An 18,334-nucleotide genomic window follows, 5' to 3' on the forward strand; every position below is an offset into this window, starting at 1 on the left:
CTCCTTCCATAGATACTCACGACATTAGCAGGTGGACATTTGCCCAACCTCGTCGTTTTCGAGATACTAGTTCACAGGCTATGCGTGACAACAATTTGCCCGTTGTCTAAGTAGCTCATCTCAATGGATTTCCCCATTTGCAGCCAGCATCGTCGGTCGCTAGGGTGCTCCCCCGCCCATGTCTTCTCCACTTACATACTTTAGTTTCCGCGTCACTTACCCTCAGTGCCACCAGGCGCCATCAAACGTCGCAGTGGGCTGTGGTCATAATGTTTTGGCTTATCAGTGTATGTTTGATATGTAATGCTAGTTTAGCCACAGCTAAAACTGCCAATTTGCAACAGTTGTTATAGACTTCAAATCAGAAGCAACAGTTGATAGTGAGTTGAGGAGTAAGAAATTTTCTAATACAATGAAAATAGCTTTTGGAAATTAGTGAGTGTAAATACCCACCTTAACTCAGTAAAAGTGGAATCGTATGTTACCTCGTTTTTTTGTATCGACGAATCTATGTGAGGCAGCGTTTTCAGCGTTTAACGTAATGAAATCTGATAGTTGAATTAAACTGACAGACAGTCGTCTTTAAGACTGTACAAGGGTGGCTCTGGCAAATTGAAAGGGTGGACAGGAGAAACTGCTAACGAGCAGTTTCGTGAAAATTTGATCACTTTCTCTGTTTTGGTTTCAGCCGCACTACATGCTGATACCATGCAGTTCGCATGTCTACCGCTAGAAAGTGCTGACAGCTATATACATTGTTTTGTCTTATCGCAGCTTTCTTCTTATCTTTGGATGAAAAGAATGCTACGCCATAGAGGAAACAAGGCAGTTATCATGAAATCCTGTATTCAATGACACAGCTATTTAGCTAGTATGTAAATAACAACATTAATCCATTTATTGATGACACTGATGTAGATCCTGATCACACACCACAGATTACATTAATTATTTAAAATTCTCAAAGTGTAGCTTAGCATTATATTGCCGCCAGTGTAACCTCACATGGTTTATGCATAGCATTTGTTAAAATTCTGGAGACTTCGGTAACGTTAAGAGTATATAAATTTAGTGTAAAATTTTTGCATTTGTCCCTGACACACACACATACACACACACACGCACAGAGAGAGAGAGAGAGAGAGAGAGAGAGAGAGAGAGAGAGAGAGAGAGATTGAAATATACTCTTTATGAAGAGGATGTGTGGTTCACAGTAAGTGTGGTGTGCTGCTTCATATCTAATTTTTCTTTGCAGCTGGAAGACGATGGGTGGCTTGTTCAGTTCACGGTGTCGCAGCAAGGCTCGGCTAGACGGCAAGACGGCCATCATCACTGGCGCCAATACAGGCATTGGCAAGGAGACAGCGATGGACCTGGCACGCAGAGGTAGGCTTCCATCGCAGTCCATCTGGATACCACGATATTCTGTCCCTTACATTACATTTTGTAGTCGCTCCGCATTTAGCTATTGCCTATACACTGAGGTGACAAAAGTCATGGGATACCTCCAAACATCGTGTCAGACCTTTTGCCCGGTGCAGTGCATCAGCTCGACGTGGCATGGACTCAAGACGTCGTTGGAAGTCCCCTGGTGAAATAATGGGCCATGCAACTTCTTTAGCCGTCCATAATTGCGAAAGTGTTGCCGGTACAGGATGTTGGACACAGACTGACTTCTCGATTACGTTCCATAAATGATCGATGGGAACCATTCAGGGAGAGCTGGGTGACCAAATCATTCGCCCGAATTGTCCACAATGTTCTTCAAACCAATAACGATCAACTGGGGTCCGGTGACATGACACCGCTATTTGGGAACATGAAATCCATGAAAGGCCGCAAATGATCTCCGTGTAGGCGAACATAACCATTTCCAGTCAATGATCGGCTTAGTTAAACCAGAGTGCCCAGTCCATTCTGTGTAAACACAGCCCACACCATTATGGAGCCACCGTCAACTTGCACAGTGCCTTGTTCACAACTTTTGTCCATGGCTTCGTGGGGTTTGCGCTACACTCGAACCTTACCACCCACTCTTGTCAACTTAAGTCAGGAGTCATCTGATCAGACCACGATTTCCAATCGTCCACGGTCCAACCGATAGGGTCATGAGCCCAGAACAGACGCTGCAGGCGATGTCCTACTGTTAGCAAATATGCTCGCGTCGGTCATCAGCTGCCGCAGCCCATTAACGCACTGTCCTAACGGATACGTCGGACGTCCAACATTGATTTCTGCTCTTCTTTCTCGCGGTGTTGCTTGTCTGTTAGCACTGACAACTCAAGGCAAACGTTGCTGCTCTCAGTAGTTACGTGAAGGGCGTCGGCCATTGCATTGTCCGTGGTGAGAGGTAATGCCTGAAATTTGGTTTTCTTGACACACTCTTTGACACTATTGATCTCAGAATATTGAATTCCCTAACGATTTTCGAAACGGAATGTCCCATGCATCTAGGTCCAACTGCCAACCCGAGTTCAAAGTCTGTTAATTTTTGTTGTGCGGCCATAATCACGTCGGAAACCTGAGTACAGTGACCACATTATCCCTTATGAAAGTGACAGTACTACCACGTGTATATGCGAGTAGCTCTATCCCATGTCTACTCAGTTTAGTGGACAATTGCCGCCAATTTTACTCGGCGTAGCCATTACCGGACTCCCAGAATAAGGCGCAAAATTTTCCGCCTGGCAGTAAAATCGTAAGTGCAAATGTGGAAGATTTTCTCCGTTTCAGAAGAGGAACATTTCATGGCCAAAAGAAGACGGAAAAAAGATGTGCTTTATGGAGTTCCGATATGCGTTGGAGTAAAGCAGAAAAATTAAATATTCCTACTAAAATCGGCGAACTAACAACAAATACAATCCATAAAGTTACGTAAGTATTTTTGTTTGTTTGCAGGTACATGCTTGCGGCCCTGTTTCACGATGTGATTCCCGCACCTTAGTACCATAGCACACCGCTAGAGGGTTCCAGACAACATGGCGTAATCTGTTAACCCACCTTCACATTACCAGTAGTCTGCGTGGTTTTCTCTCTCTCTTTTTTTTTTCTTTTTGAGGTTGTCTAGTGGCGTCCTACGGTACTAAGGCGTGCGACTCTCATTGTGTGCCAGGACTCCAGACATGTATCTGCAGGCAAATACAAAAGAATTACGTAATATTATTTTTATGTGTTCATAATTAAGATGTTGTTATTACCCCTCGTAGCTGCATATCGACGATACAGAAACAAATATACTAGTAAGTAATGCATCATACATACATGCTCTTGGCGTGATTAGTCTTGTCGAGCATGCTGCTGTTAATTAGACGACACCAGGGGTCATAAATCAGTTAACAGACCAGTATGTTATAGGAAGGGGGAGGGGTCATAAATCAATCACGTTTGCCCCTGAATATATGCAGCCTGCTCTAACAAACTGTCTCAGAATTCCCATTACCTTTCTATTTGGGAGTATCAAAATGTGTGACATAGAAAGCCATATCTTTTGACTGCAAGGAATTAGAAACTTAAATTTTGTGTGTGGTACCACTATCTTTCCCTCAGACAAAAGGGTCTTAACAGATAGATAACAAAGTGATCCCATAAGGGTGCTGTTTTTACCAAATAAAGTTCAGAACCCTACAAATACCTCAACTCTACATTCGGATTTCGGTTATTTTATTGTAATTATCACGTTTCCGAAGTATTAAGTGCGACAGAAACAGTGGTGCCAGTTTGGCTTTCTGTAAAAGAAAGGACTTATGCTGAAGACACATTTGTAATGTGGTGTTTGGAAAGATGAAAAGTGTATCGAGCAGATGGATGTGTGTGGGTATGGAGATAACCTCCTGAATCCATGGACACTGCATGTCAGCAGGTAACTGTTGAAGGTGTTGGAGGCTCTGTAATGGTGTGGAGCTTGTGTAGTTGGTGTGATATGGGACCCTTGATGCGTCTAGATACGACTCCGACAGGTGACACTTTCGTGAGCATCCCCTTGTACTTAAACGGATTTATGGAGAGCTCTGCAGGAATCATGGTATCAGTTCCCTCCAGCACTACTTCAGACATTAGTCTACTCCGTGCCACGTCCTGTTACGGCACTTCTGAGTCCTCACGGGGGCCCTACACGATATTAGCCAGCTGAACCAGTTTCTTTGGCTCTTGAATGTATCCGATGCCTTGTAGACAGTATCACAGATGTTCTGCGACATATCCATGAGGTTATAGACAAGGGAGGATTGCGGTTGATTGAGAATGATCACATACAGTAGATGGTGTGCTATGTGAGGAATCATTTAATAAAAGCAATGCTTCAAATCAGCAGTTGTCTTCGGTTGTTTGCAGATGACTCTGTCGTTTAGCGACTAATAAAGTCATCATAAAATCAAAACAAACTGAAAAACGATTTAAAAAACATATCTGAATGGTGCGAAAAGTGGCAGTTGACCCTAAATAACGAAAAGTGTGAGGTCATCCACATGAGTGCTAAAAGGGACTCGTTAAACTTCGGTTACACGATAAATCAGTCTAATCTAAAAGCCGTAAATTCAACTAAATACCTAGGTGTTACAATTACGAACAACTTAAATTGGAAGGAACACAGAGAAAATGTTGTGGGTAAGGCTAACCAAAGACTGCGTTTTATTGGCAGGACACCTAGAAAATGTAACAGACCTATTAAGGAGACTGCCTAAACTACGCTTGTCCGTCCTCTTTTAGAATACTACTGTGCGGTGTCGGATCCTTGCCAGGTAGGACTCACGGAGTACATCGAAAAAGTTCAAAAAGGGGCAGCACGTTTTGTATTATCGCGAAATATGGGGAGAGTTTCACAGAAATGATACAGGATTTGTGCTGGACACCATTAAAAGAAAGGCGTTTTTCGTTGCGACGGAATCTTCTCACGAAATTCCAATCACCAATAGGGAAGAAGGATCACCATGATAAAATGAGGGAAATCAGAGCTCGTACGGATAGATAAAGGTATTCATTCTTTCCGCGCGCTATAAGAGATTGGAATTAATAGAGAATTGTGAAGGTGGTTCGATGAACCCTCTGCCAGGCACTTAAATGTGATTTGCAGAGTATCCATGTAGATGTAGACATTGAAGTCGTAAAAATTTACAAAATCCTATGATCAGTACATTGGCTTTTCAGATGTATAGTGTTGCGCTTTGCCCCGGAAACGCTGTCTACGATCTGGAATAAAGTCTCTCCATTCAACCACACACTTGCGCTGGTTTCTATGGAGATGCTTTTAATTGTTAAATACACTGGTGAATCATATTCGTGGCACTTTTTTCGAACCTACTTGCTAAGGACCCCATACAGCAAAACTCTAGAGTGTTTTTAGATAGTCTCCCTGGAACTTGTTACTGTTCCTTAGTTTCTGCCCCACCCTCCCTTTCCCTACAGCTTTGTCCATGTGATTGTTCCAATTTAAGTCGGAACTGATTGGAAGTCGGAGAGTGCTTAATCTACCACCTTCTGCATTCCATGGAGAACAGGGTGAACTGAGATAATAAGTCAAGACCGTGTTTTGACCACTCGGTAGAGATGGGAAAATTGGTCACAGCTCTGCCAGTCGTGTACAATGTGTAAGAGCAGCGCCAAACGAAGCTTTCTCCTGCAACATGAGGCAATAGAAAAGATAGCACAAGCAGTTATGGTGGCGTTTCTTACCACGAAAATCGGGAAGACTTCACATGATACGGGAACTAGAAGAAAAACGAAGATTTCGCTACTGTATTGCGGTGCGTTTCCAAATTACATACAGGTACTGCAGTCCAAGGAGATATGAGTCCTTCAGGGTGCATTCACATCTGTCACCCAGATATATCTCTTTCTTTCTCCCGACGTTATTTTGTACCATCCAACAGGGAAAAACTACAAACTATATACTGCCAAACTTTTAAGCTCCGTACCATACTAACGTCACCTGGTAGAGAACTCGATGAGATTTTCCTGTCTCTCTTTCTTCCGGTATATCGAAAACAAATGCAGTCCATGTGTCAGCATCGACCATATGTTTTGATCCAATTAAACATATGATTCATTGGAACAGGTGAGAGTGATCAAAGTCGCTCCCATAGACCTGTGTAAAGTTTCATCACCTGTATGGAAGAAGACCATATCCCAAAGACTAGCATGCACAGCAGAGGTTTCTTGTGTCACAGCTTCGTAAGCAGATTCATACATTGTTTTTCCGCTGTAACACAGCCAAGCAATGTATGACAACGGCTATGTACGACGCCACACTCTTTTTTACCACACAGTGCGGTAGAAAAAAACCAAGACAGAGGCGATATTTCTTATTGACAAAACATATTGCGACATATAACAACGACTTCAATGTAGCGTTGCATTTTTTTTACTGACTCCTCACATAGCACACCATCTACTGTATGTGATCATTCTCAATCAACCATCATCCTCCCTTGCCTATAACCATGTGGATATATTGTAGAACCTCTGTGACACTGTCTACAAGGTATCAAGATTGAATGCATTACAAGTGCTATTTGGACGCCTGGTCACCTCTTCCACACAGCTTCGGGGACAAGTCCTGTGCAGCAGCCTTTATGGTGCCCGCTGGATAGCTGAATAATGAACTAGCCAGTACACTGGTTGAGTGACAATGGGATTGGATGAGTGTATTGCATGAGAAGATGCAGTATGAAAGGTCTTTGCGCTGGACAATAATTCCTTCCATCTAAATTGTTTGGTTGACTGCTTGGTGACAGTTTCTCTCCGACCTCTGATCATTCAGTACGCAGTGAATGTGGATGCCGGGGGATGGGTGTGCAGCTGCCTGCATGGCCGGTGCAGATGTGGGTCTCTCATGGTTGGCGTGTGTTTGACCACCTGGCAGTTGGCGAATGGCGCGTGCTTTGCAATCGTGAATTTGTGTATTCAGTAGGAATCAAATATTGATACATGACCCCTAGCCTAGGGTGCTGCATGTCGACATTGGGACATGAACATGTGGGATATATGAGCGTTCCAGTGATCTCAGACAACTAACAGTGACAGCTATGATGTTTACTGCTTCTCAGTACAGTCCAGTGGACTCTGTCTTGCGGTGGTATTGTTGTTGTTACTATCTTATCACGTGGTAGACCCTTTTCACTCCTTCTTCATCATGGGGTAGTGGCGAGAACCAACTTATCGGTTATATAGTGCTTTGAAATTCCTATCGCAATATCAAATTCGCGATTGATCAATTTATTGTTTCCAATAGTGGTACTGCGAGGACACATATCAATGCAGCCCCTCTGCAGATTGTTTAAGGGTTTAACAACGAGCTGAGCTGACATCAGAAATTCTCAGCTACCTCTAATGTAAAGGACCTCCTACCAAATGACTTAACTGTGCCAGTATCCGCCATTTGGAGGCAAGGGAAAAAATCCAGAAGGGTTTGGAAACTGGGCAGTTGCAGGATCAAATCCCACCAAATATATCAATCGTATCATCCACCAATAGGATGCATTGAAAAACTGCCTACACACAAAGAGTATCGATTTAATTAATAAATCAGTCAATCAGCCTGACAGAGTGAGGGAATATTTCGAAGACATTCACAGCTGGGGATATACAAGGTGTCCACGGCTTTGTTCAGGACAAACGAGGGTTAGTGTGGCACATGACAGACATACTTCGCTAGGCAGGAAATGGCCATCTGAGAGAGAGAGAGAGAGAGAGAGAGAGAGAGAGAGAGAGAGAGAGAGAGAGAGAGATCATATGTTTCAGGAGAAATTTTCGAGGTATCAGTATCAAAGAGATGCTGCCACCCGTAGCAAGAGTTGCCGCCACATGATGGTTTGTCCAACTGGAGGTAGCCAGAGGTGTCTGGGGTAGGAGAGGAGGGAATTGGAGGGAGGACGAGTTGGAGGGTTGCTTCTCCCAGTGTCCTCTGCTGGTCATATTGTGAACTAACTCATTCAATATCTGCACAGCAGGGCGGTCTCGTAGAGCAGCTGCTTCCTCTGACCTGGTATGTAAGTTGTGTATTTCTGAGCAGGTTGTGTAGGTGCTGCAATAGATGTGTCAGAGGACGCTGCCACGAACAAAGGGGTCCATGGCTGTGGGGGTGACCTGGCTGTCATCCGGTCACAAAAAAGAAAGGAGCACAATATTCAGAGACACTGTGGTCTGCTGATTTGTACAGGATGGTCAAAATTTCCTCCAAGCAGTGGCATGTGATGGGAAGTAGGCACTTGAGATGTGGTAATACCACGATATGACTGCCAGTGCGGCAGCCAACAGCAGTTCCGGGGCCCAATCGTATGTAATGCTGCCTCTCAGAGAATGGTGTGTGGTAACATGTGAGGCATCTTACACGTCGGTTTGCAATGTCCTGTCTCTGCCCAGCGGTCAGTGTGAAGACGCTATTAAAAGATTTTTAACAGTATAATTACATGCAATGACTTATGGTGACATCGATTTTGTGATGATATTCCTCCTGTAGTCGGAAAAAGCGATCTATTTTATTACTTCTTTTCGATGTATTTTACAAGACATGCATCTTCTCAAACAGCAGAGAACGATGAGCTTTTTCCACCAAATAAAGGGAAGCTCCTACTCCTGTGAATTCAATTTCATAAATAAACAGTATGTCCTTTGCTATGTAATTGACACTGATTTGAATTTCCTGTCATGAGATCCTTCCTCTCCAGCAGAGACTGAGACCCTTTACTGCCAATATCTGGGTGGGGGAGGGGTGGAGGGCTGGGGGATTCACCAGAGGGGAGGAGGTAATTAATTTATCGATGTAATTAATTCGTCAATTAAAAAAGTGTGCTTGTACCGACGAGGGAGCTTCCCAGAGTGGTGGGGGAGGTGAAGGGAGAGAGGTAGTGTTGGGAACCCTTCGCAGAAGGACGAATTATGCCCAGGTGGTCGTAAATCAACCTTCAGGGGTGATAAATCAATTAACAGAACAGTAGGTTAAGAGGAGGGTTCAGTGGGTCACAAATCAATCAAGAGTCCGCCTGAATGTATGCACCCTGCACTAAGAGATTCTTTCAGAACCCTGATTACCCCCCTACTCTCTCTAACTAGCTCATCAAAACCTATAGATGTACTACCTATATACATAATTAAGTTTGTACGGAACCTTCAGAGCGACAGTCTGATTCGCACATGTCCAGATTTTTTCCTAATATAATATATGTGTTCAGCAAATTTTGTACATTTTGGCACTCCTTCTTCTTTCTTAATGCGGACTTGCTGCGAGTATATTTTTCAAGAAACGTCCAATGTACAGTTTTCTTCAGCTTCTGCCAGACACATGAGCCATGCAAAGAGTCTTGCAGAATATATTCTTATGTGCAGAACTTTTGATATCAGTTAATTTTCCCTAAGTTAGCTGCCGCCTGGAGCAATTTTTGACTACATTTTCACACACAAAACAAACCTGGATTTGATGGGTAACTGAAATTGCTTTTTACAGGCTACCTGCAGTCAGCTGAAGCGTTTATTAATGTAATCTGAAAATGGTAGGGGAGAGTGTTGTACTTTGGAACAATTTTCTGACTTTTGCCTCTAGCCAGCCCTCTAATAGAAGTTTAATATGTTTTCTTATTCTATTCTGAAATGATAACGTTAACTTTTCGTGTGATGTAGTCTTTTTATGAAATTTCAAAACGTTGCTCCAGAAAAGTAAGGTTTTTCCAAATGTGAAAAACTGTTCCAATGTCTAACATCGTTATGTACCTAGGAACAAATATTATATTGGAATTTAAAATTGTTGCATTCGAGAAATTATTGTCATTACCACATTTCATACTCCTTTGTTAGAGTGTTACTCTTCTACACATCAGTAAGTGAAATCATGTTAAGAAGAAGTATTATCAAAAATCAGTTAAGAGTTAAAAACGTTTTTAAATAGAAGTTATTGGCAACTAATACAAATTTCCATTGTAAAGACAGCAAAAATTGTTAAGACATTAAGAAACTCAGTTCATTTGCAAATGTAACATGTTCTATGGTAGAAGACTTCCTTCTTTTGCAAGGTACAAAGTAACGCGTTACTGACGTCACCATCCACATGTTATGTAACACGTTTTAAAAATACACAAAAGATTATTCAGCATAAGACTCAGTAAAGAGTTATCTATACACTCCACATAGCTAAAATGTATTATACAGCAATTACTTTTGAATACATTATGGGAGTGACAGTGATCAATGCGTTACAAATATTTACTTTTTAAAACAGTCTTGATCACGATTTATTTATTAAGGTGACCGGTTTCGACCACTACTGTGGTCATCTTCAGACCTACAAGTCTTATACAAAGTTTTAATTAGAGGGCTACAGACATTAAAGAAAATACATAAAGTTATAAAGCTGTAAAACGATGAATTACCATTGAGTAGGAAGCTCTTTCTGCTGGAAAATCACTACTGCAGAAACCAGTGCACGTCTTACTATATATAATGGAGGCTCCGCCCAGTTCTAACGACATGATGTCATTACTAACCAATATTTGGTCAACATCTTGATGGATACAATCATTCTGAGGGTTGCATTTATAACAATTTGAAAATATTACATACTGTGCCAAAAGAACTACTGCTAAATACTTTAGAGGAAATTGAAATCTTTTCACTTCACAAAAGTAATCCATTATATGTTTTAAACGAACAACTTCAATTCAGAGACAAACATTTCTTTGAGCTTTTCGATGATCTGCTTTAGAATGTTCACTCTTCTGTCCTTCGTTTTTTAAAATTATTAAGACTTTTAAGAAATATTTTATCTTTACTTTGTAATTTTATTTCAGCAAACATTATTTTATGACTGACTATCTGTTTTAGAATGTTTGCTTATATGCTTTTAGACTGCATATCGCTAATTCACATCCTTTTATTTTTGACACTACGGCTCATAGTATTATAATTTTAAATTCCTTCCATTTTCATTAGTTTTATTTGTTTATAAGACTGGCATACAACTTAAGGAAAAGCAAGGCTTTTTAAAAATTGTCACATGTAATTTAAAATAAATAAATAAATGCAATCTACATCCGAACTTCATAGACAATATTTCATAAATATGGACAACTACTACTTACCGTATTTGTGCAGCATGTAGTATACATGTCAGCTAAAGATTATTGTAGCCTACTCATTGAAAATCGTTTCAATAAAGACATGTTGCTGCTCAGTAATACATCGTCTGATGTGACAGTCTTCGCCATTCCACTTTCGCAACAACTTCGTTAGAAAGAAGCCTGCTGCTTCATCTTTGCACTGACGTTTATCCTCACCATGGCAACCAATAGTTTGCCTATCGACTTTACAACAACTTCAGTGGAAAGAAGCCTGCTGCCTCATCTTTGGAACGGCTTCCAACTTCACCATTGCAACCAGTGGTTCCAAATGGTTCACTAACAGGCCTTGAGAGGGCAACCCATGTACTGCCAAACCGAAGTTCATTTATCCTACATATTTAAATATTTTAACGCTTCTTAATTGACAATAGCTGTCTAATAAGCTAAGTTTAGTGTGTGTTTATTTTTATTTCTTGACAATGTTCTTTTAACTAAGAAATTTTACATTGTTCTTCGACTTATGACTCATTGGTTAGTAATGACATCATGCCGTTAGAAGTGGGCCGAGCCTCCATTATATATAGTAAGACGTGCACTGGTTTCTCCAGTAGTGATTTTCCAGCAGAAAGAGGTTCCTACTAAATAGTAATTCATCGTTTTATAGCTTTATAACTTTATGAATTTTCTTTAATGTATGTAGCCCTCTAATTAAAGCTTTGTATACGACTTGTAGGTCTGAAGATGACCACAGTAGTGGTCGAAACCGGTCACCTTAAAAAATAAATCGTGATCAAGACTGTTGTTAATAGTAAATATTATACAGCATTTCAGTGCGTAGAATTCATAATACTGAAAGATGACAAGCCCTTCGGATAACCTCTTTTCATTCTTTGGTCACCTTCAGCCATGAAAATGGAAGGACATTGAATTAGGTTAATGAGAAACTTATCACTGTGATACTATGTGCCAATTTCACTTCTTTTTCTTAATGTTCTTGTAATCTGACTTGATGCCGAGTACTTTTAGTTGTTTTCTGCGCTTAATTTAGAAGCAGGGAGTGCTGGAAGCATGAGACACGCATCACGTGGCGAGGCCCGGTGGAATATGTTGCGCTGGCCGGTGTGGCCGAGCGGGTCTAGGCGCTTTAGTCTGGAACCGCGCGACCGCTACGGTCGCATGTTCGAATCCTGCCTCGGGCATGGATGTGTGTGATGTCCTTAGGTTAGTTAGGTTTAAGAAGTTCTAAGTTCTAGGGGACCTCAGATGTTAAGTCCCATAGTGCTCAGAGCCACTTGAATATGTTGCGCGATGGGCAGAGGGAGGGGTTGTAGGGGCGCTATCCTTCGCAGATATCAGGTGGGGCGCCCACCTCCTGCCCTGGGAGGGATGGAAGACGCTTGGGCACATGGAATTGCAGGCAGACAGCTCATTATCCATTTGTATGATGGTTGGTGCATCGTCGAAATAGGAATGCCTTTGTTCCAGAAGGCGGAAGTGTATCAGTGGGCGATAGGCACTGGAAGCTTGTGAAGTGTCATGCTTGCGGAGATAAACATCTCCTGGCTTTCCTAAAAAGACTTGAAAACAGCTCTGACCTATATTATGGATGGACGCTGGAGCATAGTTGGCTACTAGCCTCATAGCAAGCTCTTTTATGTCTTTTTGTCTTTTTTTTTTTTTTTTTTTGGAGAAAAAAGGAGATTAATGCGATTCATTGGCTTGTTGACGTTTCGGGCTTTTTTTATTGTAAAATCTTACCTGTGAAACAATTACGCCATTGTGCAATACTGGAAACATTTTAGAGGATTAGTGGACATGTAGGGTTGGCTGGAAGACGGCAGCAATCTATGGTTTTGGAGTACTGGAGAGACATGTACGTGGAAGATGGTGATCATTATGGAATAAGAGAGAATGATTACGAGACTTGGAAGCTGATGCAGCTAATGTCATGAATAGGAGATTGGGGATAAATTGTGGCTGCATTCTCAAGTCGCGGCGTCACTGTATCTCCACTCTTCTCAGTTCGATGTGGATTATGGTAAGCATTGAATACAGCTCTGGAATATTAGCGAAACTAAGAGCATGGTAGTTCAGTTTCAAGATAACTAACACTGGCTTATTTATCAGTACCTCCTCAGATCTGATTGCGCCCCCATGTTCCTCATGCCAATTATTCGACCTGTCTCAAAGTCCGGAACATGGCGGTAAGTTGCATGTGCATATCCTGTGGGGCTGCTGCATTTCAACATTCCACTAAACTTAGACACAACCATGTACTCACACTTTTCTTTTTCTTCTTCTTCTTCCTCCCTCTCCCTCTCCCTCTCCCTCTCCCTCTCCCTCTCCCTCTCCCTCTCCCTCTCCCTCTCCCTCTCCCTCTCCCTCTCCCTCTCCCTCTCCCTCTCCCTCTCCCTCTCCCTCTCCCTCTCCCTCTCCCTCTCCCTCTCCCTCTCCCTCTCCCTCTCCCTCTCCCTCTCCCTCTCCCTCTCCCTCTCCCTCTCCCTCTCCCTCTCCCTCTCCCTCTCCCTCTCCCTCTCCCTCTCCCTCTCCCTCTCCCTCTCCCTCTCCCTCTCCCTCTCCCTCTCCCTCTCCCTCTCCCTCTCCCTCTCCCTCTCCCTCTCCCTCTCCCTCTCCCTCTCCCTCTCCCTCTCCCTCTCCCTCTCCCTCTCCCTCTCCCTCTCCCTCTCCCTCTCCCTCTCCCTCTCCCTCTCCCTCTCCCTCTCCCTCTCCCTCTCCCTCTCCCTCTCCCTCTCCCTCTCCCTCTCCCTCTCCCTCTCCCTCTCCCTCTCCCTCTCCCTCTCCCTCTCCCTCTCCCTCTCCCTCTCCCTCTCCCTCTCCCTCTCCCTCTCCCTCTCCCTCTCCCTCTCCCTCTCCCTCTCCCTCTCCCTCTCCCTCTCCCTCTCCCTCTCCCTCTCCCTCTCCCTCTCCCTCTCCCTCTCCCTCTCCCTCTCCCTCTCCCTCTCCCTCTCCCTCTCCCTCTCCCTCTCCCTCTCCCTCTCCCTCTCCCTCTCCCTCTCCCTCTCCCTCTCCCTCTCCCTCTCCCTCTCCCTCTCCCTCTCCCTCTCCCTCTCCCTCTCCCTCTCCCTCTCCCTCTCCCTCCCTTTCTCTCTCCCTCCCTTTCTCTCTCCCTCCCTTTCTCTCTCCCTCCCTTTCTCTCTCCCTCCCTTTCTCTCTCCCTCCCTTTCTCTCTCCCTCCCTTTCTCTCTCCCTCCCTTTCTCTCTCCCTCCCTTTCTCTCTCCCTCCCTTTCTCTCTCCCTCCCTTTCTCTCTCCCTCCCTTTCTCTCTCCCTCCCTTTCTCTCTCCCTCCCTTTCTCTCTCTCCCTTTCTCTCTCTCCCTTTCTCTCTCTCTGTGTGTGTGTGTGTGTGTGTGTGTGTGTGTACGTTTGTACGTGTACTGAAAACAAGCTCGTATCTCTCAGGCATGAACATGCAGGGGTAATGATGGTAACGCTCAGTCGAGGATGGTGTAATACTTTCCATTTCCGACAGTGTAGTTCATATATCGATTTTTGACCTGCTTGTATAGCATAACGCGCAGCGCGCTAGCTTGCGAGTGAGAGAAGAACGCCAGAACACGATCGAATCCGAGCGGCGGATTAACGAAAGTGGACTGATACAACAGCAAACCTGAGTTTTTTTTTTTTTTTTTGCAGCTTCACTGGCTCATTCAAGCAACTGCTGCTCTGGTCTCTATACTCCATCTCAGAGAATGTGATTAAACAAACAGTTAAAATACGTTAAAACACAAAAAAGTTACACGATTCACTGAGAGTTGGCGACATGATGACTTCCCTCTCTTGGGTTACCTTGACGACATTGATGTCACGAAGGACATCCGGCCACACAGTTAAATCCACACAGCCATGTACGTTATAAATATGTATGTATGTTCCACATCTCCTAAACCACTGGACAGATATCACGAAACTTGGTACACATGTTACTTAATCTCTGGAAAGAAATACTGTGGGAGTAAGAACCAGCAACCTCCTGTTGGGGTGGCGGGGATGACTTGGAGAGAGAAGGATGGAGGAGGAGTAGACAGAGAGAGGGAGATGAAGAAATGGATAAAGGAAGGGAAGATGAGAAGATGGACAAATTAAGGAGAGAGGAGCAGATAGACATGCAGAGAGTGAAGGGAAGAGGTAATGAACAGAGGGAGGGGAAGGAGGAGATGGACTTAGCGAGGCAAGGAGGATTGGTTGGTTGATTTGGGGCAGGGGACCAAACAGCAAGGTCATTGACCCCATCAGATGAGGAAAGGGTGCGGAAGGGAATCGACTATGCTCTTTCAATGGAACCATTCCGGCATTTGCCTGATTTAGGGAAATTACAGAAACCGTAAATCAGGATGACTGGACGTGGTTTTGAACCGTCGTCCAGTGTGCTAACCACTCCGCTACCTCGCACGGTGGCAAGGAGGAGATGGACTTAGAGGGCGAGGAGGAGATAGGCCGAGAGAGGAGGCAGGAGGAGATGGGCTAATAGAAGACTGGAAGGAATACATACCCTGGTAACACCAGGCAGTCAGCTAGTAGTGAAACATAATTTTCCAAATGCTGGAAAAGAGAACCCTGTACAAGATGGGATGAGCGCTAGGGAAACGAAGAAGCAGTTCACATATTGACTGGTACATTGTTTCTGGTTGGAGGAGCGACAGTTGTGCTGGCGTGCCGAGACGAGCAGAAGGCGGAGGCGGCGGCGACAGAGCTGCGCAAGCGTCTGCAGGGCTACCAGGGAGCGGGAGAGGTGCGCGTCCAGAGGCTGGACCTCTCGTCGCTGACCTCGGTGCGAGACTGCGCGCGCCGCCTGCTCGAGCAGCACCCCAACATACACCTGCTCATCAACAACGCGGGTAAGCCAAATAGTCCACCGAGAAACGTTGCGAATCGGTTTTGAACAGCGAGGATAAGCTGTGGGATGAGATTCCTATGAGGATAAGAAACACTTGCCAGAAATGTATGGTTTCCATGCTGGGGGGCTATTTTATTCATCTATTCCTGCCAGTGGCATACATCGCCTTGAAACGTAGATGGATAGAGTTAGCTAAGCCCCATGTTGAACCCTAGTGACGTGTTTTTCTCATAAATACACTCAGAAACATTGAAAATAGCAGACCAAGATGGGAGAATTCGATCAAATTGAAATTTATTAGAAGTAATGATATGGATGAGAGATTTACATGATCCCAAAATCAAGACAAATAAACAAACAGGTAGACAAATACAATGTAACATCAGTAATGCATTGGACCACATTTTCCTGCAATGCATGCTGCAACACGGTCCAGTATCGAGATGATTAGACATCCGATGTTATTCTGAGGTAGACTGGCCAACAAATCTTGAACAGCCACCTCCTATGACACGGGGGCGTCTGGTGTTTCACCTGGTCCCACACATGACCTATAGGGGGTGAGTTCGGGGAGCAGTCCGGCTGTAGAACCGTTGGAACATAATGTTTTAAGTCTTGAGCAACTCGAGCTGTATGTGTAAGAGCGTTATCTAGCTATAAAAGTACCCCGGTGGACCACGCAGGAGAGGTCCCACATGGGTCAAAAAATGAACATAATTCTGGCCCCTAAAATTTTCAAAGTACCACAATTAGAGAGGAGTGGCAACCGTAGGCTATGGGCCCTGGGACCATTACGCTACCTGTGTGGGTGATGCGGCGTGCGACTGCATGCGAGGGACTGTAGCGTTCACCAAGCTGCCTCCACACCTCTATGCAGATAACATCTGTCCACATCAGGAATTGTGATTCATCACTAAACTCGACGTTTCTTCAATCTGTGGTAGCCCACGTCGTTCTGGCTTGGCGCTACTGTGCGGAGTCGCCAATGTCTTATTGTTAATGGCGGTACACAACAAGGCCGCCCGGATCGAAACTTCGCATTCACAAAGAATGTGGAAATGGACTGTGAAACAACTGGCACCCATACATCTGCTTGTATTGTGGATCGAGTCACTATAGGATCCCTGATCGCTTGCCGCACGATCGTTCAGTCATTCCTCCTTGTCGTCTTCCTGGCCGCTCCATACACACTTGGATGCCATATAGTGTCCACTGCGTCCAGCATCGTCTGACGGAGCACTCCTAACAATTGACGTGATGAGCCACATGGCTTATCGACCAGCTTGCGGGTTTCATGTCGATCATCAGGCGCCTCTCAAACTGGCTTAATGTGAGAAATGTCATCTAACACATTTACCTTGTATTATGCGCCTACAAACTTCCTCCTCAAGTCGGGATATGATCATCACATACAGGGTGGTCGGAAATTCCCGTTACAAACTTTTAGGACTTGTAGTGGGGAGTGAATACGTAATATTTTGAATAGGAACACATGTCCGGAAACGTACAGTTTTCGTGCTACAGCCGTTTGAAAACATGTTTTCTAGGTAGGTTTGCAACAGGACAGTCACAGTGGTGGGTGCTTACGTCAGATCGGCTGATGTCATTTGACATCCTATCCTACCTCACTGACCTGGTTGAGCCTCATTCACAGGTCTGTCAGTGTTGGAGCAACATGGTTGAGTACAAGTTTGCAGGAAACACCGACATGATCTTCCTGAATGGCGAAGCTCACGGCATTGGAAGAGCTGCACGTCGCCTTTATCAAGACAGTTCTCCACAACTTCAGACTACATCTCGTACCCTTTTCGCCACAATCACGCAGCGGTTTCGAGAAAGGGTATCTTCACCAGCAGCAGGTGTGACTGTGGCGCTCCAGGGAGGCCCCCACACGCCGGAACTGGAAGAGGCATTAGTGCATCACGTTGATGAGAACCCGTCAAAAAGTACACGAGTAGTCTCATTGTCTATTAATGAGTGGAACTGTAAAACAAGTGATTTACTGGATCACGCCCAGTCAACTACTTGTAAAAATGGTCGCATTAGCAACACGTTTTCAATTGGTTGTAGCATGGAAATCGTACATTTCTGAACATGGGTTCCTGTTCAACATATTATGTATTCTCTCCCCACTACAAGTCCTAGAAGTTTGTAGCGGGAATTTCCGACCACCCTGTGTATGACTCGTTCGCTGATCACCGTATAAATAGGGTGTCCAGAGCCACAGCAGGGTCTGTGAGTAGGATCATTGGAACCAAACTTCGATCATTTGAGTATCGGATCTCAGTGAAGTTATTTGCGAAGTTTCGCGTTTGTATCTTTCTTCCCTTTGGGAGCCCTATGTTCAGTGTTCCTGAGCGTAGATCAATAAGCATAGATGTGTTTTTAAGTAACTGTCAATTATATGCTAGTTAAGTGATATGGCTGTTCCCAGATT

At 44.2% G+C, this 18,334-nt stretch overlaps 1 protein-coding gene across 4 annotated transcripts in view; it reads left to right on the forward strand.

Moving 5' to 3' along the window:
• Positions 1–18,334, forward strand: part of LOC126470678 (retinol dehydrogenase 13-like) — a 113,799-nt gene that overhangs the window by 69,688 nt on the left and 25,777 nt on the right. For all 4 annotated transcript variants that reach the window (XM_050098678.1, XM_050098677.1, XM_050098679.1 and 1 more), the window contains exons 2-3: positions 1,256–1,386; positions 15,695–15,898. In XM_050098678.1, coding sequence (XP_049954635.1) covers positions 1,266–1,386; positions 15,695–15,898 — 325 coding nt within the window. In that variant the 5' untranslated portion in view covers positions 1,256–1,265. The remainder of the gene's footprint in view (positions 1–1,255; positions 1,387–15,694; positions 15,899–18,334) is intronic.

This window comes from Schistocerca serialis, chromosome 3 (assembly GCF_023864345.2).
Source record: "Schistocerca serialis cubense isolate TAMUIC-IGC-003099 chromosome 3, iqSchSeri2.2, whole genome shotgun sequence".
NCBI classification, from domain to species: Eukaryota; Metazoa; Arthropoda; class Insecta; order Orthoptera; family Acrididae; genus Schistocerca; species Schistocerca serialis.